Raw genomic sequence first — 26,446 nt, forward strand, 5'->3', positions numbered from 1 at the left:
TAGGAAGAACTAATATGTGGCTCTTAGGAGTCCCAGATCAACTTGAAAGTGAGTGAGATGTGTTGATTGCAGTCAGATATTTGGGGAACAAAGTTTCAGGGAATTTAATATTGAAAACTAAGGCTTCTAAAGCAAAATACGAGGTTTTTCAAACCTTCTGAAAGGAATTTGGACAAAGCTGCACAGCCATTCCCACAGATCCCATGAGATATATTCTAAACATGGCAGTGACCTTGCTGATTTCTGTTCTGTTCTCAGCTTGTTAAATCCTGGATTTATAACAAGCTGAGTCAGCAAGTATTTCTCAGTGTAAGTTTATTGTTAGTCACCTATTCCAGAGTAGTGCAGACCTGGAAATAGTTTGAATGAGCTGACTTTGTTCGCAGCTCTATGTTGTTTGCTCATGTAGTGTACACAAGCCTTCTGGCACTAGTATTTTGTGGCATCACTCAAGTTCTTTTTGAATCCTCTGAATTTGTGGAAGGTGAAGGGAGCCTGACAAAATTGGCTTGTGTGACTTTATTTTGCCTAGTGATAAGTCCAATTCTTATGTTGAAGTAAGTGTCTTGAGAATACTTGGGATATGCATTCTTTTAAGACACTTTCTGTTTCCTGCCAGTTTCCCACAGCAAGGAAACTTTTCATAAAAGAGCTTGGATTACATAAAGTTCGTGTATTTCCTGTTTACGGCAGTGATTCTGGTTTAAAACGCGACCTTCAGTAGAAATGTGTGCTTCAAAGTTACTTGGAAAGTAAGAATGATTGTGGACATGGTAGAAACTTAAACATGATCTTCAGCTTATATACCATGCCTGTGTAACTTATGTCTATCTGTATTTTAAGAGCTGTTTCGTGTTTTGTCTTACACAGCTTACAAAAATAAGAGTGAAACTGGTATTGCAGTCTGTGCCAACTACACACTTCACTTGTGAGAAGTGCTAGTTCTTAGTAGTGCAAGATTTCTGAGATTTTTTTCTTGTGTTCTAGGAGCCACAACTTAAGAATAAGATCATTGGAGAAAATGACATAACTCTGCAATGTGTAGATCAAATCTATGGAGGTAGGTCAGCTCTTGATTTAATGTGTGTAAATGCCTTCTAATTCTTGTTCTGTACATATCGTTTTTAGAAAATGAATGGAGTTCCTACTTTCAAGACTAGGTTGGGTAATCTGGTTTATTTTAATGATGAAATGACAGATAGAAAATCTGCAAGATCCAGTTCCATCCCTCATGCTTGTCTGCCCTAAACAAAATGTAGATTAATCAGTTTCTTCAAAATGCATTTATTTGTGGTGAAAAATGTACAAAGTCTCTGATTAAAATTGTACAAATATCTTATTCTGTGTGTCAACTATTTCCCATAAATATGAAGTTAGAAATTGATTTAAGCAATTGCATTGTAGAGTAGTACAGGTCCGTAATTCCTGAACGCCTTTTGTTTGTACCTGAGGGAACTTTGTTTGTTGAGACTCTTGATTTCTTCAAAATGTCAGAAGTGTTAAAAAATGAGCTTTTACTTTACAAGTCAAAGTGATGTTTTGCAGCAGAGCTTATAGGTATGTCTATGTCACTTTAAAAAAAAAAAGTAGGCATGAGACTAGTAATTTGTAAGCAGACTCTACTGAGCAGCCTGATTTTGGATTAGTGTTCAGAGTATTTACAGACAGTGTGTGGATTGGTGAAGGAGTAGATGAGGGAGAATATTGGTTGTTATTAAAGCGTTTGGTTTTATTTCCAGTGGCCTTGCTGATAGTACTTGAATCATAGAATCACTAAGATTGGAAAAGACCCATCATCATCCAGTCCAACCATCCACCTATCACCAGCAGTACTCACTAGACCATATCTCTCAACATAAAGTCCAGTCGTTCCTGGAATACCTTCAGGGTCGGTGACTCTGCCACCTCCCTGAGCAGCCCATTCCACTGCCTGACCGCTCTTTCAGACAAGTAGTATTTCCTAATGCCCAGCCTAAATCTCCCCTGGTGCAGCTTGAAGCCATTCCCTCCAGTTCTATCACCAGTTTCATGAGAGAAGAGCCTGACCCCCAGCTCACTACAGTCTCCCTTCAGGTAGTTATAGAGAGCAGTGAGGTCTCCCCTGAGCCTCCTCTTCTCCAGACTGAACATTCCCAGCTCCTTCAGCTGCTCCTCATAAGCCCTGTGCTCCAGACCCCTCACCAGCTAAGTTGCCTTTCTTTGAACACGCTCCAGGGCCTCAATGTCTGTCTTGCAGTGAGGGGCTCAAAACTGGACACAGTACTGGAGGTGCTGAGTACTGGCTGGCAAACCTGCTGGCAACACCATTTCTGATGCAAGCCAGGATGCCATTGGCCTTCTTGGCCACCTGGGCACACTGCTGGCTCCTGTTCAGCCCAGCATCAATTGATAGCCCCAGGTCCATTTCCTCTATACAGTCTTCAGCTGCTCCACCCCAAGCCTGCAGTGTTGCCTGGGGTTGTAGTAGCCAAAGTGCAGGACCTGGCATTTGGCCTTGCTGAACCTCATCCCGTTGGCTTCAGCCCAGCTCTCCAGCCTGTCCACATCCCTCTGCAGGGCCTCCCTACCCCCAGGCCGATTGACACTTCCTGCAACTTGGTGTCATCCGCATGCTTACTGAGGGCGCACTCAGTGCCATCATCCAGGTCACCAATAAAGACATGGAAGAGCACAGGCCCCAGCACCGACCTGGGGCACACCACTCATTACAGGTCGCCAGCTGGATTCAGCTCCATTCACTCTCTGGGCCCGGCCTTCCAGCCAGTTCCTTACCCAGCCAGGAGCGTACCTGTCCAAGCCACGGGCTGCCAGCTTCTGCAGGAGAATACTGTGGGAGGCAGTGTCAAAGGCCTTGCAGAAGTCAAGGTAGACCACATCAGCAGCCTTTCCCTCGTCTACCAGATGGGTCACTTGATCATAGAAGGAGATCAGGTTGGTCAAGCAGGACCTGCCCTTCTGAGCCCAGGCTGGCTAGGCCTGATCCCCTGGTTGTCCCGCACATGCCGTGTGATCTCCCTCAAGACAATCTGCTCCATAACCTTCCCTGGCATATAGGTCACGGTAACAGGCCTGTAGTTCCCCGGATCCTCCTTACAACCCTTCTTGTAGATGGGATCACACTGGCAAGCCTCCAGCCTTCTGGGACCTCACCAGTCAACAAGGAGCGCTGACAGATAATGGCAAGCGGCTCGGCTCTCACCTCCGCCAGTTCCCTCAGCTCTCTGGGTGAATCCCATCCGGCCCCATGGACTTGTGACAGTCCAGCTGCAGTAGTAGGTCTGTGACTGCGTCCTCCCGAATTGCAGGGAGTTCTGTCTGCACCCCAGCCGAGAATACCAGGTCAGAGAGTGGAGCACTCTGAGGATAACTGGTGTGACCTTTAAAGACAGATGTAAAGAAGGCATCCAGAACCTCTGCCTTTTCCTTGTCCTCAGTGGTCACATTCCCAGCCTCATCCAGTGAAGAATGGAGATTCTCCTTAGTCCTTCTCTTACTGTTGATGTATTTGTAAAAGAGCTTCTTGTTCCTTTTTACCACAGTGGCCAAGTTGAGTTCAAGCTGGGCTTTTGCCTTTCTGATTTTGTCTCTGCACATCTTAACAACTTTGTATTCTTTCTGAGCTGCCCATCCCTTCTTCCACAGGAGGTAGATTCTCTTTCTTTCCTGGAACTCAAGAATAGCTCTATTCTTGAGGCTCCAGGAGAAAAAGAGAATTGAAGATGCAAAAATACATATTCACAAAATGAAGTGAACAAAGGGCTGTCTTGAGGGATTTGTTATGGTTTAAAATAAACGCTTTTAAAATAAGGTTAACTAACACAGTTGTTTAACTCTCAAGCAAAACTACTAAATTATTCTTCATGTATTTCAAAACTGAACTTAATGCTGTCAGAATGAACAAAAATAAACACTGAGCAGATGGTTTGGCTGTAAGTCCAGTTCCTACCTTGTAGCAAGTAATGTGAGTGGGCTTATGTTAAAGCTGATGAGTGCATCAACCCACAGCTTTCAATATTGTTGTAGCTTGCTTGTTTCAAATTGCTGAAACGTGGGGTTGAATTAGTTTCTCAGATTTTGCATGGGCAAGTAGGGATAATGTTATTAATTCATGGTACTGAAAATACATGTTTTTTTTTTTTTTTAAATCTTGTTGATTTTGCAGTTTATGATGAGAAAAAGAAACTTCTAACCGGACAACTGAGAAAATACCCAGAGAAGCTAATTATCTACTGCAAGGACCTTAGAGTATTTAACTTCTGCCTCAGATACACAAAAGAAGAGGAAGTAAAAAGAGTAAGTATAGGAACTTCATTTGTTCCATTAACCATTTAAGCATGGTTTAGGTATTAGTTTCTTTGTTGGGGATTAGGGAAGGATGAATTTAATTCTAAGAAATCCATTTAAGTTGAAGTGTTTTGTGAGCATTGCCAATTGAGAGAGACTTCTTTAAGCCAGCCTTATTCATTAAACATTTTTACATACAGCAGTTAAAAAAATAAAATGTAGTTGCACATGAGGATAAATGGAGCTTGAGAGTGGTATGTATAATTAGCTTCAGATCCAACAAACTTGTAAAGCTATTCTGTGCTTATGTGATACTATTTTACAACACTGTGCACTTCAGTCTTGCTAATAGTAAAGCAGTTAGTTTCCTGATAATTTGAGTTTTTTTTAAATGCAAAACTAAATGAGTCAATCTATAAATTGAACATGTAGAATGCTTCTCAGGGAGTCAGGTAAGCATATTGTCCTGAACACAAGGGAAGCCCTTCCAGAAGTTACTCTTCAGCGGCTGTAGACAGAACCCATAGAGCAGTTTTGTTTTAAACCTGGGAGAGGGGATTCAAAAGTGATGTTGTTTACACTAACTGTTTAATTAGTCTGGGTGTTAATTTTTGGTCCTTTCCTAGATTGTCAGTGGCATAATTCATCATAGCCAGACTCCTAAGCTGCTTAAACGCTTGTTTTTGTTTTCTTATGCATCAGCTGCCCCGAACAACACAGGTAAATGTTCTTGTATTTTTAGATGGTATCTGTTGCATGCTGTTAGTTCCTAAAGCAGTCTGGGATGCTTAGTAGCTAAGTTTGTACTTGGTTTATGACTCTACCTGATTAGCAGTCTGCCTCTGAAGATTCGTTTGTCATGCATTCTTTCACTTTGTTCTAAAAATCTCAAAATCATCTACAGTTGGTCTTTGTGAATGTCCATGAAGTTGTGCAGAATTTTTGCAAGCAAGATACCATCTTTGGATTGAAAACTGTTATCAGTATTTTCAAATGCTTTTCGTATGCATTTCTCCAGGGTGCTCTCATCTGGAACATATTTTGCTTATTTTATTACTCTTTTGCGTAGCATTGCAGCGAACCAAACTTCCTGTTCATAATTTTTTAAGTTATTACAGTTGCAATGGCCACTGACAGAGAATTTCCCCTTTCTCTCTTATTTGCAAGCATTCTACTTTTCCCAGGCAACTACAAAAAAACCCATAGGTTCATTTACTGAGGTTCCAGTAATTATCTGACTTCCTTTTTGCTGATTTATTACATACCTTTCCCGCTTGATCAAACTGTGCTGAAAAATATAGTAATATTCAAAACTTCAGATAAAAGGTTATCAGTGCACTTCTTAGTATTCAGTGGTTTTATCTTCAATTGAAGCAGTAGCGTTGTTTTAAGTTAACCTGATTCTTGGTGCACCAAAAATACATGCTGCTTTTCCAGAAGAAAGTTTTCCTTGTACCCAAGATGTTAAATGGATACTTATCAAAGTATTTCATGCAATTACAAAATCATTGGATCAGGTGAAACCTTTGGATATCAAGCAGTCATATGCCTTTCTATCTTCTCCACTCTGCCCTGCACCACTCGGAGTAGGCTCAACTACAGCAAATTCCTCAGAGTTGCATCCAGTTGAGTTTTGAATATCTCTAAGGACAGAATCCACAATTCTGGGGCAACCTATTTCATTATTTGACTGCCCTCATTGTTATTCTTATGTTATGGAATTTGCTGCATTGCAACTTGTGCATGCTGCCATATATCATCTCACTGGATACCTCTGAGAGTCTAGCAACAAATTCTTAATTCCTGCTTCTCCCATCTTCCTCATCAGGAGTTTATATGTGTTGAGATCCCATGGAGTTTTCTATTCTCCAAGCTGAATAATTCCAGCATTCAAACTCTTGTCTCTTGTTTCAACAAACCCTGAGTGGATCTTCAACTGATTTGTACAGTTCCTGTCTTGTACTGAGGACCGCAGTGCTGGATACGTTGTTCCAGCAGTGGCCTCTCCAGTTCTGAATTGAGAGGAATAATCGGCTCATTCAGTTTGTGGGAAGTGGTTTAATTAACGCAGACAAAAAATACATTGGCTTCCTTTGGTGCAAGGGCACATTGCTGGCTTAGGTAATTCATCTGTAACTGCTATTCAGTTTCAACTACAAACATTAGAAAAAGAGGTTTCTCCAGGAAGAGGCGAAGTAAATGTGGAAGAAACTAGTCTTTATTAGCACTGCAGTTGTATTGTCTGTGGAAGTTCCAGCACCACTTACCGTTTCAGTTTTGCAGGATGTTTAATTATGACCAGTGTCCAGAACAATTGACATTACTCCGTAAATTATGTGTCTGTTGAATTAGAATTGTGGCTAAATCGGACTGCTGTTGTAAACTGTTGCTGAGGTGCCTAAGTGGAAGCATGGGAAAAGTCTTAGTTGAAATGATTATGGCCAACCGCCGTAATCAATTTCCCATTCTTACTAAATTCCTCAGATGCTGTATTCAGTGTAAAACTCACAGCTGTGATGAAAGAATGAGCATTAAGTGAAATGCGAAATCTGAATTAACATAATTTGTCTGATAGATGGAAGAAACCAAACTGTGATGTTTGATACTCTTGAAGACTGGCGTGATGAGTTGGAGCGAACAAAGGGGAATGTGCAATACAAAGCAGTGTCTACCAATGAAGGCTACAAAGTCTCCGAAAAGTAAGCTTGCCGTGTCTAATAATGAAATTTAGAAATACATCTCATTCGTGCAGAAAATTAATGCTTGGCATCATAAGGTAGTGTTATGCCTGATTTTTAGCATCTGATTTGTATTTTGTGTTATAGTATGCTTTGACCTGGGAGGTTGTTTTATGCAATCCTTGCTCAAGCAGAATTAACTTCCAAATTAAGTTTAATCAGAATAGTTCTGATTATGTCCAAGGATAAAGAACACCACGTTAAAGTGGAATTGAAATAATGTGGGTCTAGTATCTGTACTTTATCACACTTAACCAGCCAGCATGACACTTGTTAAAAACTCAAATCACATGTAGTTAAGTGTTGTTTTTTTTTTTTAAATTTTTGGATGGAAAAAAAGTAACTGGTTTAAAGTATATCAGCGAGTGTGCTGGTGGAAATTAAATTATTGCTCCAATAGTGGAAGGTTAGAGATGTATGTGCATTCCAGTTTAGCTAAGAAGTATGTTTGAGATCTGTATAATACATTGTATACTACTGTTCAACAGTCAAATCCTGTAAAGTTTCATAGATCTTGGAAAGAAAGTCCAATTTTCAAAGTAGAGCTAAATCTTAATTACTCATTCTGGATCTGCTTTGAGACTCAAGGTAAGGTTAAATACTTATCATGGCTTGTGTGGGCCTTAAACATAAGTCATATCTTACTGGAATAATATCTACATTGGAAACTCATGATATATTAAATGACATCCTTGAATTGTGACTCGCATGGCTTACAAGATGAAGAAATTGAATTAGTTATCTACTATTACATGGATATGGTTGAAACAACTAGTAGTGTGAGAACAAAGACTGCCTTAATGATCATTCTTGGATGTTATAATTGAATGTGGGATTTAATTGCAGCCTTAGGAAGCCAGGGTAGTGTTTCAGTGAAAATGAACAGTTCAGGATTGGAAAAAAATATTAACAAGCTGAAAATGTTATTGAGGACAGAATTATCTAGTTGGAAAGATTTTTGTTGAATATGTTGAATACATAATTAGCATGTGGGCTAAAGCACACGCCAGCATTAAAGGAGTTTGGAGATTGTTCTTTGTTCTGTTCCCAACTGCATGAAACTTTTTTTTTGTCATCTTAGGTTGCCTTTGTATTTTGTTGTTCCCATATGCGTTTCTGAAGAGAGTATTTTGAAGTATGAAGGCAGAGGCATTCCTGTAAGTATATATGCATGTGTGGCTGAGGTCAATAATCATATTGAGATGATAAAATTCAACTAATGCTCTGGATGTTAATGCATTCATCTTCAAAACGTGTTTCTAACAGTTCACGTTTAGTTTACGTAGCCTATAGTAAAGGAAATAGATTTTGGAAAGGGAGGTGCACGAAGTGTTCTGTATTCCCTTGAATGGTGCGAAGCAAAGAACGTAATCTGCTGATTCACAGGCCTGTTTACTTATATCAAATATCTAACATCCTATACTCTGCGCGTACTGTTCACTTGTGTTTCCATCAGCCTGTGTCTCATGACACTGAGTGCTGACTGTTACCCAGCTGGGGCAGGATGTAGGGCTGGAAATGCATTTTGGATATAGAGGTGAAGACCTGCATGTGCAGGTACAGTTGAACAGCACAGTTAGCCAGTTTGAGTACTGGTAAATAGTATGTCTGTAACAGTGCAGCATTTCTACAAGGCCAGTAGGGGGAAAGAAAAATCAAGTAATTCTACCAGTCTCAACAGAAAATGAAACTATATATAAATATAAATTATATTCTACTACCTGTAGCTGGATTTGGTTTCCTGACTTGCACCACTCTTGAAGAACTGGTAAGACAGAATACAGACAAGAAGCAAAGTAACCTCACTAAGGATATTTGACCTTAGTTGCTGAGTGTCTATCAAATTTGCCAATTAAAAACATGTATACTTATACTCTTAATCAGTTCATGAAAATAGTTCTGTTCTGTCCTGTCTAATCTTTACTTTCTGATAGTGAAGATCAAAATAATTTAAATTACTTGCCTTCATTTGACCAGACAATATAAAGAAGCTTTTTATCGTGCTTTGCATCGGTTAGAAGCTTAGTAGAATTCTTCTTCTTATTTCAAATCCTCTATGGGAAGTTTGTGTTCAAAATATCTTGGCTATATCTACTCTGATGGGACTCGAGAAGGTGCATAGGGAAGCGAGAAGCTTTGAGGACTGACCTCTTGTAAAGAATACTTGTAACAGTGCAGTTTGTTTTATGAGGGCTGCTCCAAAAGTAATGCCTCCTATTTGATTCTGTCTGCCCACAGTGTCAGAGACAGTTGTTGAGAGTATGACTGTAGAGACTGAGCCTTCCCAGCTAATATTGCTTTATGTCTTGTTGCCATGCCACTGATGGCAGCGAAGGTCAGATGCCATTTTGTCAGGCTGCCAGTGGAAGTGCATATGAAGCAAAGGTGTGTCATCGAATTCCTCCGTGTGGGGAAAAATTGCAGCCATCGATGTTCATTTGCATTCGCTGAACGTTTGTGGACACCAAACGTTGGATGACAGCACAGTGAAGCCGCAGTGGTGCCTTTTAGCAGTGGTGACAGCACAGTGGGTCACTCCCCTGGTGCAGAGTTTTAAGTGTGGCATGCATGCTTTTATTCATCACTTGTGAAATGCATAGCTAATGGTGGTGACTACATAGAAAAATGTGTTTTGTAGCTGAAAATTTGTTCTATTAATTAGTGTTATTGTGCTCTTTGTAACTTGCAATTCCTGTGAAAATAAGTAGGCATCACTTTTCTGTGTGCTGCACAACCTGTGTAGCTGTGGAGCACATGTTTAATGTTTCATGGGCTTAGTTACTCTTTACGTACAGTTCATGTGGAAAACCATGAGAGTGTATATATTGTGAGTTATTTTGTGGCTTAACTACTAGAAAAATACTACTATTCCTGATGACTGTTGAGTTATTTACAAGAGCCATCTTTAGCAGATCTTCCAATGTAAATAGCATACGGAGGCATGTAATTGGGATGCAAATAGAGAAGAACTTTGCTATTACTGAATTGTGAATACATAAAACATTCAACAAAGCACAGCGTAAAGAAATTTCGTGTAATGACTCAGTCAGCTACTTTGTATGAAATGGTTTATCAACTTCTATCACAGTAAATGTCTTTCTGCAGATTTGGTGTTGGTCTTGCCATAATGGTGCTGCTCTTCTCAAAATGTCTGCATTTCCCAAAGAACAGGATGACAGCACTTCACAAATGCAAAAAGCCTTCTTGGATGGGTCAGTAATAGCTATTCTGTCCACAACACTTTGCTTGGTATGGACCTTGCTTCTCTTTTTCCATATATGCCATATCTTTAAGCTTGCACGCATCAGAGCTAGAACTAAAAGTAGTTTACTGTAGTGAAATGGGTTTAAGTCCTTGGTCTAGGAGCATCCCTGGTCAGTTGTGCAGGACTGTAATGTCATTACAGACTTACTTGCAGAAATATATAATACCAGACTAATCTCTGTACAAACCATCCTTCTTAAGTAAAGCAGTGCCAACTCTGTAGTTCTTAACTACAGTAGTAGTATCATTAATTAATGTTTGCAAGTGAATGAGTCCAAACTCTTCATCTCTAAACATGATTTTTTTTAGTTGAGGTTAATCTTTGTAAAATCAGCTGTCTTCTCAGCTGGTTTGTAGTAGTTCACTACAAATGTGTTGGTAAGACTTTTTTTTTTTAAGCTGAATTAGTGAGTTGGTGCAGCTCAGCAGTTTGAAAAATGTGAAAGCTGAGATAAAGAGAAGAACACAGATGCCTGCTGATGACTTGCTGCTTCTCTACACCCAGCTTTTTTTTTTTTTTAACTTATTTGGTGTCCTGGAGAGAACTTATCTAATAATTTGCTCCTAAGAGGTGAAGTCAAGTCAGTGTATATTATCTGCTTCACCACTAGCCACTTGTTTGCCATAGATGGGAGCCTGTTAATCAGAGAACTAACAGATAGTAACTTAATTTGGCTCTTTATTTTTAAATACAAGAAGTTCTTAATTATATTTCCATGAGAGAGGCTTCTGACCCTTCCTACAGATTCTCAAGCATTTCCTTCTGAAATGGGGAAGTTTGTGTGTTGTGGCTCTTAATGCTGTTTCATAATGTGGAAGTAAAGCTAACAGTAAGCACTAATAAAGTATCTACTGATATTCTGATCCTTATCTGTGGATTCTGAACTTGTGGGCAGTATTGGTGTTTATGTATTTTTGCTATGGAATGGAGTACTGGTAGTTTACCACTAATATTTCAAAATGCAGGTGCAAGATGTCCATAAGGATGTGTTAACGTGTCACTGTAATGGGAATCTTAACTAAGTCACACAGCAGATGTATATAATTGACAGCATATTTTATTGGAAAGGTTTTAGAGCCGAATATCCTGCCACTAATCGTTTATTTCAGTTTGGAAGAATTGTCGTAATTGACAAGTTAATGCTTTTGCTTGATGCTCTTCTGGTCTGATGCATCCTCTAGTAGATCTGGTGACCTACATTTCTCAAAGGTACTCCTGTAATTCTTATTTAAAGCAGTCTTCTGTTTTACAACAACCAGGAAACAAAATACTGTCCTGTGCTGACCAATTGCCTACAACTTCTGAATTATAAGCTGCAGTAGCTTTTGCAAAAACTTTACAACAAAGTCAGTGTAACAATAGCTATTTACAAAGTCGATGCTTAGTATCTTATTCATACACAAATACACAACCTTTGGAGCATGAGTGAGAGGGTCCTCTCTGGTTCAAACCAAAGCTTACCTGGCCTAACATTTTTCTCCCCTCCTAGGGGAAAATGCATGTGTATAGACAAGTACAAGGGAGGGATATACTGTCTTGTTTAAGTTGAAGTAGTTTCTTCTCTTACTCTCATGTCTCATGAACAGATTTGGTAGTTAAGTGCCAGAATGTAACTTGGTAGAAGTCAGGGAAAATTGTGTCTGCTGGGAAATGTGGGTGTTTCTATCCATCCTCTTTCTGGATTTGCCTGTAAATAGTCTTCTATTAAAGTAATTTTGGCGTCTGTTGGGAAGACAATGCCTACTAAGGAAGCAGTAGTAAAAATCAAGCAGTCTTTGTAATATTCATAAAGTGCACAAATATGTATGGGCATTACTCTTCTCAGTGTGAGAGGTCAGAGCAGCAAAAATTTTCATAAGCTTGTAGACAAGCTTCCAATCAGTATGTAGAATTTCATGGAGGCCACTAGCTTTTGGGGATCTCTGTCTCTTAGTCTTATAGTGATTTCCCAAACTTACTCATATTAACTTTGTATTTAATTGGTGCATTATTTGACCTGTGAAGCAGAAGGCTTTAATCTCTTGGTGATTTGATATAGAATCTATAGGACAATTAGAAAACCTCCCTATGAACTCCTGAAGACAGACGACTTATCGAGCAGCCTTCCATCTCTGCAAGAAATCCAGACTGCGTACACAAGATTTAAACAGCTGTTTCTGATAGGTACGTTGACCTTCAAAGTAGTCCTGTCTCTGAAATCAGTGAACGAATGACAGCGCTGTTGTGTGTCTAATAAAGGTAGCCCTTCTCTTGGTGCCTTATTTTCTGATACTGTTTAAATGCAGACTTATCAGTATGTAGCTAAGGACTGTGCCCATGGCTGGCAGGCTAATGGATATCTGTAGTTCTTAGACTTATCTCTTGCTAAGCAGTCATGGTATTTGAAAATCTCCTTAGAAGTGCAGCTTTTACCGAAGTTTAAATGTTCAGTAGTATGCATTAGGTGGATTGCAATTGTGACAGACTTCAACTTTCTCTGATACACTGAAATTGAATGTTTGATGTTAAGATTTTTTTAATCCTTTGGGTTGTATCAAGTACTAGTTTAAATGCTAACTTTTCCCATAGACTACTGTTGTTGGACATAAGAAGCTGACAATCATAGAGGCACTGTATATTTGCAGCATAGCTTTAATACACGATAGCTCTAATGCCTTTTGGTTTTATATGTAGAATGTAGTGGTAATTGATTGCAAATTAGTATGGATAATTTCTGGTAAATTTTCTGGAAAGGTTTTTGATACCAAAGAGAAAGGTAGGATATGAGAACTCATCAGAGGTTCATAGTGAATATTTCTTTTTCCTAGAATGTGCTCTCAAAATCCTTCATACTACTTAAGAGCTAAAAACAATGGGTTATAATTTCAGTGTAGTTATTACTGTCTTACACGCCTATGAGAAAAAGACCAGCTTAAGTTTAAGACGTGTCAGGAAATGCTGTATGCCTTTTAATCAGAAAGATGTAGGCTTGAAAGAAGCTGAACAAAGCAATAGCTCCCCTTCTTCTTTGCATTTAGCCTAAAGCTTTTGCACTCTTGATCCCAAACTTGATGGCACTGCAGCCTTGTTATCTGCAGACGTGAATGAGCTGTTCAGCTTGTCATTCTTGTCTGATGTACTTCAATCAATATGAACTACTGATTGTCAGAATCCTAGCAGCATCAAGCCACAAAACTGGAAAACCAAGAGCAAACCCAAAGTAAATTATTTCTGAGAGTAGTTCCACACTGCGTGTTTGAAAAGTTCTGGATTTTTGGTTCTGAAACACTTACCTGAAAGACTTTCTAGCTAAACAGCTGACATATCATACTCAGTCTTCAAAGAAGCCAGAGCAGTGCTCTTAAGTGTCTCCACATTCTTATAGTTTGTGTAACTTGTGATAAACAGGAACTGAACTCAAACTCTAAATACATGATACTTCATTGGATTACTCACGGAAATGAGAAAAATTCTTTTAATCAAGAAAAAAGCACAGATTTTACTGTTTCTTCATAGCTAGCCTGTCATCTTTTAAATGATGCAGTATTCTTTTGAAATTCAAGTTTGAGACAACAAACATGTACAGGAAGCTCAGTAGTGATAAAATGTGTAGTCAATTCTTGCTGGGAGAGCTAAGATAACAGTGTTTGTTATATTCTTCATCGAAAAATATGCATAAAATTAATATTCAAATCCATAACAAAATGCAGAAGTGCAATATTAAACAGTATTTAGCTGCAACTTCTGGTCTATCTGCCTGGTTTTCAAATCTGAGTTAATCACTTTTCAATTGAACACACAATCTTCTATGTGTAGCAGCTGCACAGAAAAAGAAACATTCAACAATTGAAGTATTGAATAAATATCATTGGGCAACACTGTTTAGGCTGCTAGTTGATCTTCTGAATGCATTTCACTCTTCTGGAGTGTTCACCATGCATTCTGCACCTGCAAACCAGTACTTAACTGCAAGACCACTACACCAGTAGTGGTGTACATTGGTGATAATAGCTGAGTGAACTTGATTCTGGAAGGATCTGCCTTTGAGTTTGCATTATAAAGTATGCTCTAACTTCCATCTGGGCTCTCACCTCAAAGTAATGCTGCCTGATTTCAGTAGCACTGTCTCCAGGCAATGCGTATAGTTCACCAGTGAAGTAATTCCTGCTGCCCTTTGTAGACAGCTTTGCACTAACAGATGTCCTTTTTGGAGTTGATGCACCACTGTCTTTTTTTTTTCTTTCCCTTCCACTTCTTTTTTTGCCTTTGCCTTCAGTAGGTTCCTATTCAACATCAGGATCTTCATCTTTCAAGGTCAGATGAGATGAAGTGCTGTAAATTGAACATAAATGCCTAGTTTCCAGAGTTATAGGATCTAAGTATTCTCCTGCCACAACTTTGCAAACTCATACTCAAATTTTCATATACTTGGCTTCTGATCTTATAATGTATGTTCTGAAGCTTTAGTATAGTCCATCACCATTCATTTCCATGGCATTACTACTCTAGAGCAAGCCAAATAACATTGGCTTTTCTTTATTCTATTTCTTTATCAACTTTGCTGTTTTCTTTGATTGTTCTCCAGTGTTATGCAATGTCAAAGCTCTGGCCTGGCTCGTCCTGGTTCCATGACTGATGGGATGGAGGGACCCACAGACCCATGCCTTAGGAGAGGGGGAGGAGGGGTAGGGAAAAGGTAGGGAGATGGGCCTAAAAACAAAACAGTGGCAACGATCTAAGGGAGAAAACTAACTCACTAAATACAATAGCAGAATGCAAGGTAACACAATATACAAAATAATTGGAATTGAAGCTAATAAATAAAGTGAGAGAGAGAGAGAGTGTCCAAAACCTAGGGCCCTAATGTAATGCTGAAGGCGAGACAGCCAGGGAGCACACAGTGCAGAGGTGAGCAGTGACAGAAGGGGCAGTCTCGTGACTCGTGAGCAGTTTCATCTTTCTCTCTGAATGGAAAATGGAAATGTAACAGTTGTGGGATTTGTAGTTCTTCTCTTCTGAGAAAAGTATACCCAGAACCACTGACAATCCACAGACGTGGAGCATTAACTCTTTAACTCCCAGTGCCATACATGATGTTACCATGTGGAATACCAGTCACAAAAATCATAAAACCATGATGTGATTATCAACAACTGGACACGCTGCCAAGTCTATCTGAATCTTTTATGCACTGGCAAAAGCTTTGCAGCTTGGAATACATGCCTTATCTGGGAGAAGCCCACTATTAAACAAATAATATTATCACTTACTCCTGATTTCAGCGCTGTGCAATGCTGAAAACGTTGTGAATTTATTTGTCTGACAGCCTGTGAGAATTTGACAGTCCCTTTTATGTCCTGTGATGACTGCGCATCAAGTCCCAGCAACTCCTCAGAACACTCCAGGGCATTTCTGCATTGGCTAAGCTGATTCTGCAGAACTTTAAGTTCGTGAGCTGCTTGCTGCTGAATTGGCTGTGTTCTCCTCCATCTCATCCATTGCAGGCTAGAGTCTGTCATATTCTTCATCCAACTGGCTGTGCTCAATTAATGATTGCACCAATGATTTTGGAGGAAGCTTTTCCAACCTAGAAAGAGTTGTCAGCTGTTGGATCGGACTGCCCAGGGAGGAGGTGGAGTCACCGTCCCTGGAGGTGCTCGTGAGATATTGAGATGTTGTTCCAAGGGGGACATAGTTCAGTGGAGAAACATTGGTGGCAGTTGGATGGTTGGACTGCAGGATCTTGGAGGTCTTTTCCAACTTGGTGGTTCTGTGGCCATATAGGCCTAGAGAGAGCCTTTCAGTTTCTGAATATTGATTATGCAAAAAATAAAAGCAGTAGAAATTTAGGTTGTGTTTAACCAGCTACAAACATTTTAGTGAGGTTCATAGGAATTATGACTTCCTGATATGACACTGGCCTCTGGTTGATCCTAGCTATTCTCTTTTTTTATGTGCTTTAATGCTGCTTTTTTTTCCTTTTTTTTTTTTTTTTTTTTTTTTTTGTCTTTTAACAGTTCCAGTGAACTGTTTAAAACTTTTCCTGGTATTTTTCCATCCCATAAATTTTGTCTAGCCACCTTTTTACAACCCATTTGTATTTCTGGTTTCAGTGTTAGTCACTTTGAAAGTCCTACCTTCTTATGTTAAGATTTACATAGATCATGCTTTAAAGTCAAGACACCTGAAATTCAAATCAGAAGTAATACTTTGTCTCATCTTATTAAACTTTTCCCATATTGCCAACAAGTTTCTTTCCTTGGTTTGGTTACTGTGCAAGTCTTCTAAAAGTCTTCTTGCTACAAAGCTTTACTGGTATCTGCAAGACTACTTTACTTCCTTGTTTAGTTATAAATCAAGTGTCAGCTTTAACAGTAGCTATGATTTACTGACTCAGCATTAGTTGTTGTGTAATCCTTTGTAACTGAGAAGTAATATAAAGGATGCCTATTACTTAGTGCTACTTATGAGTAAACTGCTTTTCTTGTTTTGTTCAGATAACAGTACAGACTTCTGGGCAACTGATGTGAAATGGTTTTCATTGTTGGAGAGCACAAACTGGCTAGAGATCATCAGGTTTGCTATACCTATAACTCTTGTTTTCAGATTGCTGCTAATTGAATTTCTAATTGAATTTGAATTTTGAGGGTTTTCAAAAATTTTCTTTCCTACTGGAAAGGTGAAGAACATCTTCATATTTCAGGAAACTAAGGCAATACTACGGTCCTATTTATCTTATTTCTACAATATAGTTCACCATTTCAACAATGCAGAATTGTGTGAAGCACCCCACTTTTAAAAGATTGGGAGAAGCAGCAGATCGTTCCAATTACAGTTCTTTGAGGAAATCTCTTAAAACTATATATCTATAAATTTCCTTCCTGTACTTAGCTTCTTTCCAAACTGAAGTATTCTTTCTTTCTTGCTTGAAACCTGTTCCATGTCTCTGACTTGCCTTGCCATTCTCTGTACTCTCTACTTCTGTAATATCCTTTAGGATGGGATGAACTGCAGTATTCAAGATGTTAGCCCTCCACAGATTAATAAAATGACAGTTGTTCTCAGTTTTGTCCCCTTCCTCTCCTGATTGTTCCTCAAGTTCTTTTTCTTCTCTCAGCAGTCCACAGTGAGTAAGTCTTGGAATGGTGTTGGCTGGCATAAGGCTTGGTGTAGTGGAATGTTGAGGTTCTTTTATTTGTTTTCAGTGTTATTTTGTGTTGTCTGAATTATCTGTTGGCTTATTCTGTGATCAGCTTGTTACCATGAAGTACTTCTTCAGCTTTTTTGCAGTGAGCTTAACTTCATTCTGTGCGGAATAATAATCAACAAATACTGACACTGATTGAATGAGAGGTTCTAGTGAAGGTCATATATTGGGAAATCTATTGACATAACTCATAATTTAGCTAAAGTACATACCAGCCCAAGTTCCTATCCTTAGGCTGCTTTGAGACTGGTCAGTTCTATACTTGGATGCAGTTACTTTCTGAGCCTATTCTTGGCTCTTGGAGTCAGTAGGAATGCCTTCTCAACTACACCGAAGAATCTGACAGCTTTACAATTAGAGACTAAACTGTTAGCTTCTGTTAGTGGCCTAATCAGTTGCAAGAATCCTCATGTGCATGCAAACATTTTTAGAAAATGCCAACTTCATGAAGAGTTAGGACTAGAAACCAGTAGAGTAAGTCTATTTTTACATGATCTTTAACTCCATTCAGTCATCTGTGTTTAATGATAATCTCTGAGTAAGCATTGTCTGCATGCTTACAACATCTGATTGCTGGTCTTCCCCTCTGTTGCTCAAACAGAGGTTGTGGGAGAAACGTACCATGTAGTAGGTTGGAAAATAAGTGAGGCAGTGTACTGGGATAAAGATTTGGATCTTAGCAATAGAAATCTTCAATGTACGTAATGATTTGTACAGATTCAGAATCAAGTACTGTATGATGTATGTACAGAGCTAACAGTGGAAACACACGATTGATTGTCAAATAAGGATATCTCCTGGAAGCTTGATGTTGAAATTAAATGCTTCATCTGTAGAAGATGAGTGAAGTTTTATATTACAGGAATAAGCAAGTTTCAATAGTATATTTTAACTACTTTTTAGGAGGCTACTTTAAAACAAAAAAGTAAACATCTTAATAGCTAACTAGCTAACATCTTAATAGTTAAACTAAACTTTTCTATACCACAATAGGCGAGTCTTGAAGAAAGCTATAGAAGTTGTTGAGTGTCTGGAAAGGCAGCATACAAATGTCCTCCTTATCGGTAAGAAATTGATGAGATTGTCCTATTTTATATTAATTTTAAATTTCAATAAACTATCTTATTTATAGAAGTAGTTCTGGTTTTTCTTTTTGAAGTTCTTTAAATGTAGCTTACGCTGTCAATTCTTAATTATGGTAGAAGTTGGTACAATTGATAAGTGTCTGCTACTTTAAGAATGCTGAAGATCACACATTCCTGGAAATACTTTCAGTAGTCTAAAAACAAAACGAGCAATAGGACAAACAAACAGGAAAAAAACAGAAGGAAACATTTAATAAGCATAGTTCAAAGCTAAGAGGAATACATTACGAATGAGAAAGCTGTTCATAAACTTTCATGCAAGTCATACTGTCTGTTGTTTATGTTCTCATTTACTAACTTATTTTTAAGGTCTTCTGCTGTATTTTGAGATTGAAGAGAGGAGATGAGCTTCACACAGAACATTGAGAATAAGAACTTTGTAAAGCATTATTTTTGCTCTAGATGCACACTAATATATATAATCACTTTAGTAAAGTGTATGCTTACTGTGCACATCTTGAGCAGCGCGTTTGCCCAGACTGATGAAAGTAATCACATGAAAAACCAAACGTAATGTTAACCAACGCACTATTTTTCTATTAAAAGTTAAGGGATTTTTCACCACATTACCATTTGAGAAACCTAGCTCTGGAAGATGTTTCTCAAAGGCATGTGAATGGCAGAGGATGGATATTGCACAAGGGGCCAATTTCAGCACTGTTGTACACTCCTTACCCTATGTCTCTTGTGTGCATTTAGGGATACTTTAAGTCATACCCCCTCCTTGTGAAAAGATGCATGCAGAACAAAGGGGTGAGGATTGAGTAGCAGGTCTAATAGTTGAAGGCAGAAGGAGGCAGTGTGTGCACTGTGGAAGACTAAAAGGAGTAGGGATCTAAATTAGAGTATTGAAAGTTTCCTTTCTATTTTGTCTTGCATATGTGTCCAAAAACCTTTGTTTTCAGGAGGAAAAAGACAAACAGTATTAGAAATACAGATTTAATGTCTCTGTTATATAACTTGTGAGGAATTTTGTGCTTCTGTGTTTTGAAATACAGTTTTGTTTAGTAATGTGCAGTTAGTAATTCTTTGCTTTGTTATCCAAAGCTTAAGGAATGGTATAGACAATACAGATTTGTCTTCTCTTTTGTAGAAGAGAGTGCTACTGATCTGTGCTGTGTAATCTCCAGTCTGGTTCAAGTGATGATGGATTCATACAGCAGAACAAAATTGGGATTTCAGAGCCTTATTCAGAAGGAGTGGGTAATTGGAGGACATGGCTTTTTGGATCGTTGTAATCATTTACATAAAAGTGACAAAGAAGAGGTATGATATTTATTTTTCTTTAATTTTCCTTACCTGATATTTAAAATTCTAGTCAGCATAAGGAGGGGCTTAGCTATCCATCCAGAAGCTCTTCTGTTTTTTTTCTGCTTCACGGGTCAATACTTTGTACAGTGTTAGTGTTTGTGCTATTTGAAGTTCAGTAACGTCTTTATAACTAAAGAATAAACATGAAATTTAACTTCAGTCTTTGAGCCTTTCAAAAAAGACTCGCATCTTGTATCCTTTTAAACTGTTAAATGGTTAACATCTGTAGAAATAACTCAGGTGACTTATGCATTTTTGTCACAGCTTCATATGTTTGTATTTTGGGAATGAATCAGATTGCTGTAAAGAATGGAAATCATAGGTGTAAACTGCTCAATTCTAATTAACAGTTGTTATTAACTAGTTCTGCAACTTTGAAAGCGGCTCCCTTACAGCCTTTTATAGTGAGCAAATATGTACAAATTCAGCTTAGAAAGTGTTGCTCCCTTCTTCAAATAGGTGGCTTGGGGTCACTCAGATGATGCTGCAGAGTTCAGCCAAAGTTGTATACAGCAATTCTGTAATTCACCAGGTTGCGTTCTTTGATTTGTAGATGCTGAATACTGTAAAATAAATGGTCTGCATGATAGAACGTACTTTATTTTTGTGAAACTGATACAATATTTTCTTTTAGGCTCCTGTGTTTCTGCTCTTGCTGAACTGTGTCTGGCAGTTGGTACAACAGTATCCTCCAGCATTTGAGTTCACAGAAACTTACTTGACTGTCTTGTCGGACAGCCTCTATGTGCCTATATTCAGCACTTTCTTCTTCAACTCACAACATCAAAAAGACACTACTACGGTAAGGGTTTGTTTTGTGTATGCAATGTGCTGGCTAACAAGTTTGTCTGATAGACAAGGAATATATATAAAAAAAAATCACTAGTAGGATATTTTTCCTTATTTAATTGAAGAATGATGCCTTGGAGGTGAGTCGGTTCAACTTTGGGTCTAGAGAGTCATGTTCAGTACTTTGGAGTGTGTGATGACAAGATGAAAATAACTCAGAAATCTGTAACTTCTACTGTGGAGCTGTAGTTCCATGTTCATTACTCTCCAGTGAAAATTGAGCTCCTTAACCTAAGCTGTCCTGCGTAAATTATCTACAAAATTCTCCTGTTACATACTCTGCTTTGTTCTAAAATCAGTGTTTTTTGGTTGTGGATTTATATTCGGTTAATGCTTTTCCGTAGCATAAGGAGGTGGAAGTAGGCAGTAAAGAGCCTAAGAAATTGAAGATCACTGTTTAGCATATGAAGTGTTGAGCATAAAATTTAAATTGGTATCACTGCGTGACTGCAGTGAAATACAGAGAGGTTTATTCCATAGTCCTGACATGCCCTCTGTGTTTGAGTTCATCTCCTGCCCAGCTTCCAGAATGTTTCTAAACTTCACCTTAACTTGGTCAGAAATCCTTTCTAACTGTCTTAATGCTTTGGCAGACTGGTGAAATCCTGAAGGCACAAAGCAGTCCTTTCAGATTTCTTACTGTGTGGGACTGGTCTGTGCAATTTGATCTCAAGGCCCAGGCTTTTCTGAACAACCCTCTTTATGCAGAGAAACCAAAACCAGAAAAAAGCCAACGGAAAACTGCACGATTCAAAGTAAGATTTTCTTTTTTTTTTTGCTTAACCTGTTCTTTCTATCATTTACGAATAAGAAAAGAAGTACAACTCAGTCATACTTCTAACATGCTTACATTAGTGTCAACTTTTAACTGACAAAATATATGTACAACTCAGACTCATCTAGGTCTTGAGTGCTGCTCGCATCTCTCAGCTTTTCAATCAATCTTCCATGGTTTCTGTGCACAGCACAGTTTTTCTTACTACTGCACTTGCATACAACTATTAACTTCTTCCTGGGACTTAATGTCCAGGTGAGTTGTAATGATTTTAAGTTACTTTATTGTTTTATTTCACTGAGTACTTAATTGAAGCGCATAACAGGCTTGTAATTGACTCCTTGATTTTTGCCCTGAGTATAATGGGAGTGTGTGCATGTATTTAAAAACAAACAAACAAAACCCAGTGAAACCCAGGAACAAACAACATCTGTTAAGGATATGCAGTATGGAGTAGGTCACCTCATTACTAGCAAATAACATAAATTCAGAAGAAACAACTTGTTTGGGGTGGCTGTTCTGTAGTTTCCCTCTTGGCTAAAGTCTCTTCTGCACTAAAGCATTCTCAGGTGTGGCACCGTTATGGTATACAGCATAATATGCTTCTGTAAAGTGGCAAGTAATGAGGAAATATAGAATTAAAAACTTCTAAGTCAAATGCTCTTTGATTTATATGGCCATCTTAAATTAAACTTGGAAATCTGTACTGCTTATATGAAGGGTGTTTTCCTGTTTCAAGGCATGCTTTATTCAGTGTTACTTCACTGCTATAGTTGCAGGGAAAGTAGATGCAAATACAGAATGCTGTATGAGTTATTTGATGCATTAGCCATGAGGAGTAGCAGTTTCAGACACTATAGCAAAGGCAAAGCTGTGTTTAAGTCACTTCATTGATTTTTAGGTGTTTTATGAACACAGTTTCAATGTTTTTCTTCTGCTGAAGATTTTTAAAGTCTCATCAATATTTATCTTTGTATATTTTTATTTTCTTTTTCCCCTTCAAGCATCAACGGCAGCTTTCTTTGCCACTGACACAAACAAAATCTTCCCCAAAGAGAGGATTTTTCAGGGAGGAAACAGATCATCTAATTAAAAACATTCTGGGTAAAAGAATTGGCAAGTTCATTAATTCTTCAGATGAACCTCCAAATAGCTTCAGGGAGTTTTATGATAGTTGGCATAGTAAGCCTGTTGATTATCACGGTCTTCTGTTGCCTCGCATCGATGGACCTGAAATCAAAGTCTGGGCTCAACGCTATTTACGATGGATTCCTGAAGCACAGCTTCATGGCGGTGGTACAATAGCCACAGCTGCCAAGATTTTGGACTTGATGGAGGAAGTGCAAAACTTGCAGGTGAAAATGGATGAAGAACATAGCCAAGCTGTTTCTGGAGACATACATGGTGTTCCAACGCTGAGAAATTCTGCCCGTTTGTCGTCTTTGTTTCCTTTTGCTTTACTTCAGAGACAGTCTGTCAAACCAGCTTTACCCACTAGCACCTGGAAAGACTTGGAAGATGAGGATGACTTGGTCAAGAGAGATGATGAATTTGTTGATCTAAGTAGTGATATGTTATAAAGTGTATATACATTTAAGTATGTATGTGGTTAAGCTGAGTTTAAGATGTTTTGCTGTATCCTAATCTAAAGAACTCGAGTATCTACAGCCTGCTGAGTGGGTCTGTAGGGTAAAGGAAACTTGGCTGAGTATATTTTGAACTTCCATTTCACTCTGACAGTATTTATTGCAGAAACACATTTTTAGTATAGGTGTAAAAGAAAAACAAGTGTAGCAGCACCATGTGGCTGCTTTATGCAAAAAAAAAAAAAAATTATGATTCAGAGGTAGAATACTAAATGCATACAGCAGCAGTTGTGAGGAATCTGCAGACTTGTTTAACATTAAACATTGTTCCTTTTGTGCTAAAAGCTAACAGGAACTATTAATAAATACATCTGCAGTTGTCCATCATGTGAAATAAAGAAGGCAAGGTGAAAATAAATGTGCTTTCAAACATAAGCTTTTACAGCTGAGAACAGAACTTGGGGATTTCTGTCTGATGTGGCATCAAATGAAGTCATGTGCTTGTCAGCCTCATCCTTTCTGACAGTGTTTATCATTGGCTTGCAGAACTTCACCTTGTGTAGTGGTATAATAGCAGCTTGGCTTTCCTAAGGCTCTGCTTGCACTTAGCTTAAAGATCAGGTGCAAGAGCTAAACTAAACATTTCAAGACCTATTGTGTCTGCTGTCATACTCCCTTGCTGCCTTGGAAAATTAAGTCCCAAATGTTTGCTGTTGATTGTAGGAAACGACCTGACAGAGATTCTAGTTTATTGTGGATATCCTTTTCCTCTCCTTTAGATGTGAACATTTTTTTACTCTAATTTCTCTGCATATGCCAGTTGCCTTTGCGGCTTTCTGAAGCTTTGCACTGAGACCTCTACACGGAAGGGAAGGCAGTCTTGAATTTGCAGTCTGTTGCCACTTGACATGAGTTAGTGGTACAGATTATGAATGTGGCTTTCATACCCTACAAACATATGCGTCCTGTTACTGGATGTTCTAACAGTACCTCAGTGAAAAAAGCCATAAAGAAAAGCCTGTTGATTTTTGATCTACTGTGTGTATGTTTATATAAAAAGTATTTTTGCTGCAAATAACTGTCCTTTGTAAAGTTGAGTGCTATCTGACTGTCAAATCTATTTTGAGCCCTTAAATGGTAGAGTACCCCAAGAATAAATGCAAATCATAGTATCAGTTAATTTGAGATGGTGGATGTTGAATATTCTCTGTATGATTTAGAAATCCATGCTGGAAAATTTAAATAGTAAAACTAACACTTTAAAATTTGAGCAGCTCAATGTAATCAGGGTTATTAAACTAAGTTACAGATCAGTCACTTCACAGTGAATTGTAATTCATACGTGTAACAGAAGATCATCTGCAGCTCTTTAAAAATATTAATGTTAAAAGAAATGTATAAGTGGGGGGGAGGGAGAGATCTTGCTGCAACTCTATGCCAAATTGAAGCTTTTCAACTGCTGATTGCCTTAATCTTAGTAGCCTGAATTTGTAGCAGTTTGTTTAAAAATATGCTAGTACTTTTCCTTTCTGCTTTGATACATATCTCGTTGCTGTTTGTACAGCTAGCGTTTATTGGAATGGGCTGCCCAGCACATGTCATTCTGACCTTAGTGTAGCTCAAGCGATCCATTTATCCAGTGATTTCTATGTGTGTTTGAGCAATGCGTTTTTGTAGAGAAGAAATATCCGTCATTCTAAGGTCATTTGGGTTCAGGGGGTTTTTAAACACTGTCATTAGAAAAAAAATCTATTACATGAAATTTTCTGTACTTTTGATCAAACTATTACTGTGGCTGAGTCCTAAAGATTACATATTTATATTACAGATGTTGGACATCTGATTTGTACATAAGTTATCAGAAATCTATATAGAGGAGAAGCATATATGTGGAATTGAACATAGGAACACTTCTAATGTAGAGTAAATACCATTGTTGTTGGTTTTCTGCACTGCAGGATTGGAAACGTACTTAATATTTTCACTCAACTTCTGTTTATACCTCCAAGTTTTTACACTGAATGCGATCTAGAAATTGTATAGTTGGCTTAAAAAAATAAATGCAACTCTTCTTCCTCTTTAGTGGGCAGTGTGGAGAGTGTCAATAAAATATACTTTGTCATACTTATCTTGAAATGACAATGTATGTTTAAGCTCTGTTTTGCAGAATGACACTTTAAATTGTAGTGAACTTGACAATCGCAGTGTCAAGGCTTGTTGAGTTGTACACAGGGTATTTGCAGACTTACGGAGAGGATGCTGTACAGTTTTGACCTGGCTATGCTGTAGGACGAGTGTATTGGTTCAGAAAAGATCAAAATTGAGTGCAGTGCCATAGGATGACTATGGTAAGCTGCTGAACTGATCGAGAGCGTGTCTGCCGAATGGCATTTTTTGGGGATCTATTAAAATATTGCAATCTTAACTGTTTTGGGGATCTATTAAATTTTGTCATTCACAATGGTGTGCTTGTCTTTCATTGAGTTGTTTCCCCATTTCAAGGAGGAGCATTGTTCTTAGTGCGTTAGCACAGGAACTTCCTGAAATTACAGTGGCTGTGTATTCCTCAAACTGAACGTGTTCTGAGTCCAGGTCGGGTGCTGGTCATGGTAAACTATAGAGCACAAATGAAAAACATGTAATTTATTTTTTCCAGAGGTGACATATTACTAGTTCCTGCCCCGAAATCTAGCATGAGCACAAATCACTCAAAAACAATTTCCTAAAGAGAACATATAAAATTGCTGTGAGGTTTAAGAAGAATTTGCTGTTGGAACAGGCACAGCAGCAGGGTGCTGGGTTGCATTGTAACACAAGGTGTGCCACAGCCTCACCCACATCTCAGATCCCTGTGTGTACTTTGACCACTTGGCTTTGAGATGGCATTCACTGCAGTGAACGTGCTCAGCTATGCTGCATGCCTTGCTGGAATCCGAGTGCTTTATAAAGGTACTTAAATCCGGCTCATCCTCCTGTTCTCTTCCTGCAATTAAAGCTTTTTCATTCCTTGTTCAAAGCACATAAGCTTTGAACAAGTTAATCAGGAGTTAGTATGACAGTCTCTGTAGTGCGTGTCTTGCCAATGGGTTATTTGTCACACAGAGGTTTCCTTTCTTCAAGTCTTGAGCTGGAAGCTTTGTATACAGTGCTTACTGCCTGATACTCATGTTTTGCATGAAACTTGGTTTATAAATTACCTGAGGTGTGTTTCTTCTTCTGTGACAAAGAAGAGGTGGAGTAATGAAATATTTTGAATCTTCAAAAGCATTTCATATTCAGAACTCCTTTGGCTCTTCCATGTTGTAGT

The 26,446-nt window shown here is 38.4% G+C and overlaps 1 protein-coding gene across 1 annotated transcript in view; it reads left to right on the forward strand.

Moving 5' to 3' along the window:
* Window positions 1-25,585, forward strand: part of MTMR12 (myotubularin related protein 12) — a 33,870-nt gene extending 8,285 nt beyond the window's left edge. The window contains exons 4-16 of the mRNA XM_042875356.1: window positions 988-1,060; window positions 4,163-4,293; window positions 4,911-5,004; window positions 6,860-6,983; window positions 8,104-8,179; window positions 10,128-10,234; window positions 12,326-12,450; window positions 16,764-16,842; window positions 18,467-18,537; window positions 19,712-19,884; window positions 20,564-20,731; window positions 21,372-21,533; window positions 22,558-25,585. Of these exons, the coding sequence (XP_042731290.1) occupies window positions 988-1,060; window positions 4,163-4,293; window positions 4,911-5,004; window positions 6,860-6,983; window positions 8,104-8,179; window positions 10,128-10,234; window positions 12,326-12,450; window positions 16,764-16,842; window positions 18,467-18,537; window positions 19,712-19,884; window positions 20,564-20,731; window positions 21,372-21,533; window positions 22,558-23,133 (1,959 nt within the window). The 3' untranslated portion in view covers window positions 23,134-25,585. The remainder of the gene's footprint in view (window positions 1-987; window positions 1,061-4,162; window positions 4,294-4,910; window positions 5,005-6,859; window positions 6,984-8,103; window positions 8,180-10,127; window positions 10,235-12,325; window positions 12,451-16,763; window positions 16,843-18,466; window positions 18,538-19,711; window positions 19,885-20,563; window positions 20,732-21,371; window positions 21,534-22,557) is intronic.
* Window positions 25,586-26,446: the final 861 nt, after the last annotated feature.

The sequence above is a fragment of the Lagopus leucura genome, unplaced genomic scaffold, assembly GCF_019238085.1.
Source record: "Lagopus leucura isolate 7727_CA_CO unplaced genomic scaffold, USGS_WTPT01 Super-Scaffold_100014, whole genome shotgun sequence".
In the NCBI taxonomy this organism is placed as follows: domain Eukaryota; kingdom Metazoa; phylum Chordata; class Aves; order Galliformes; family Phasianidae; genus Lagopus; species Lagopus leucura.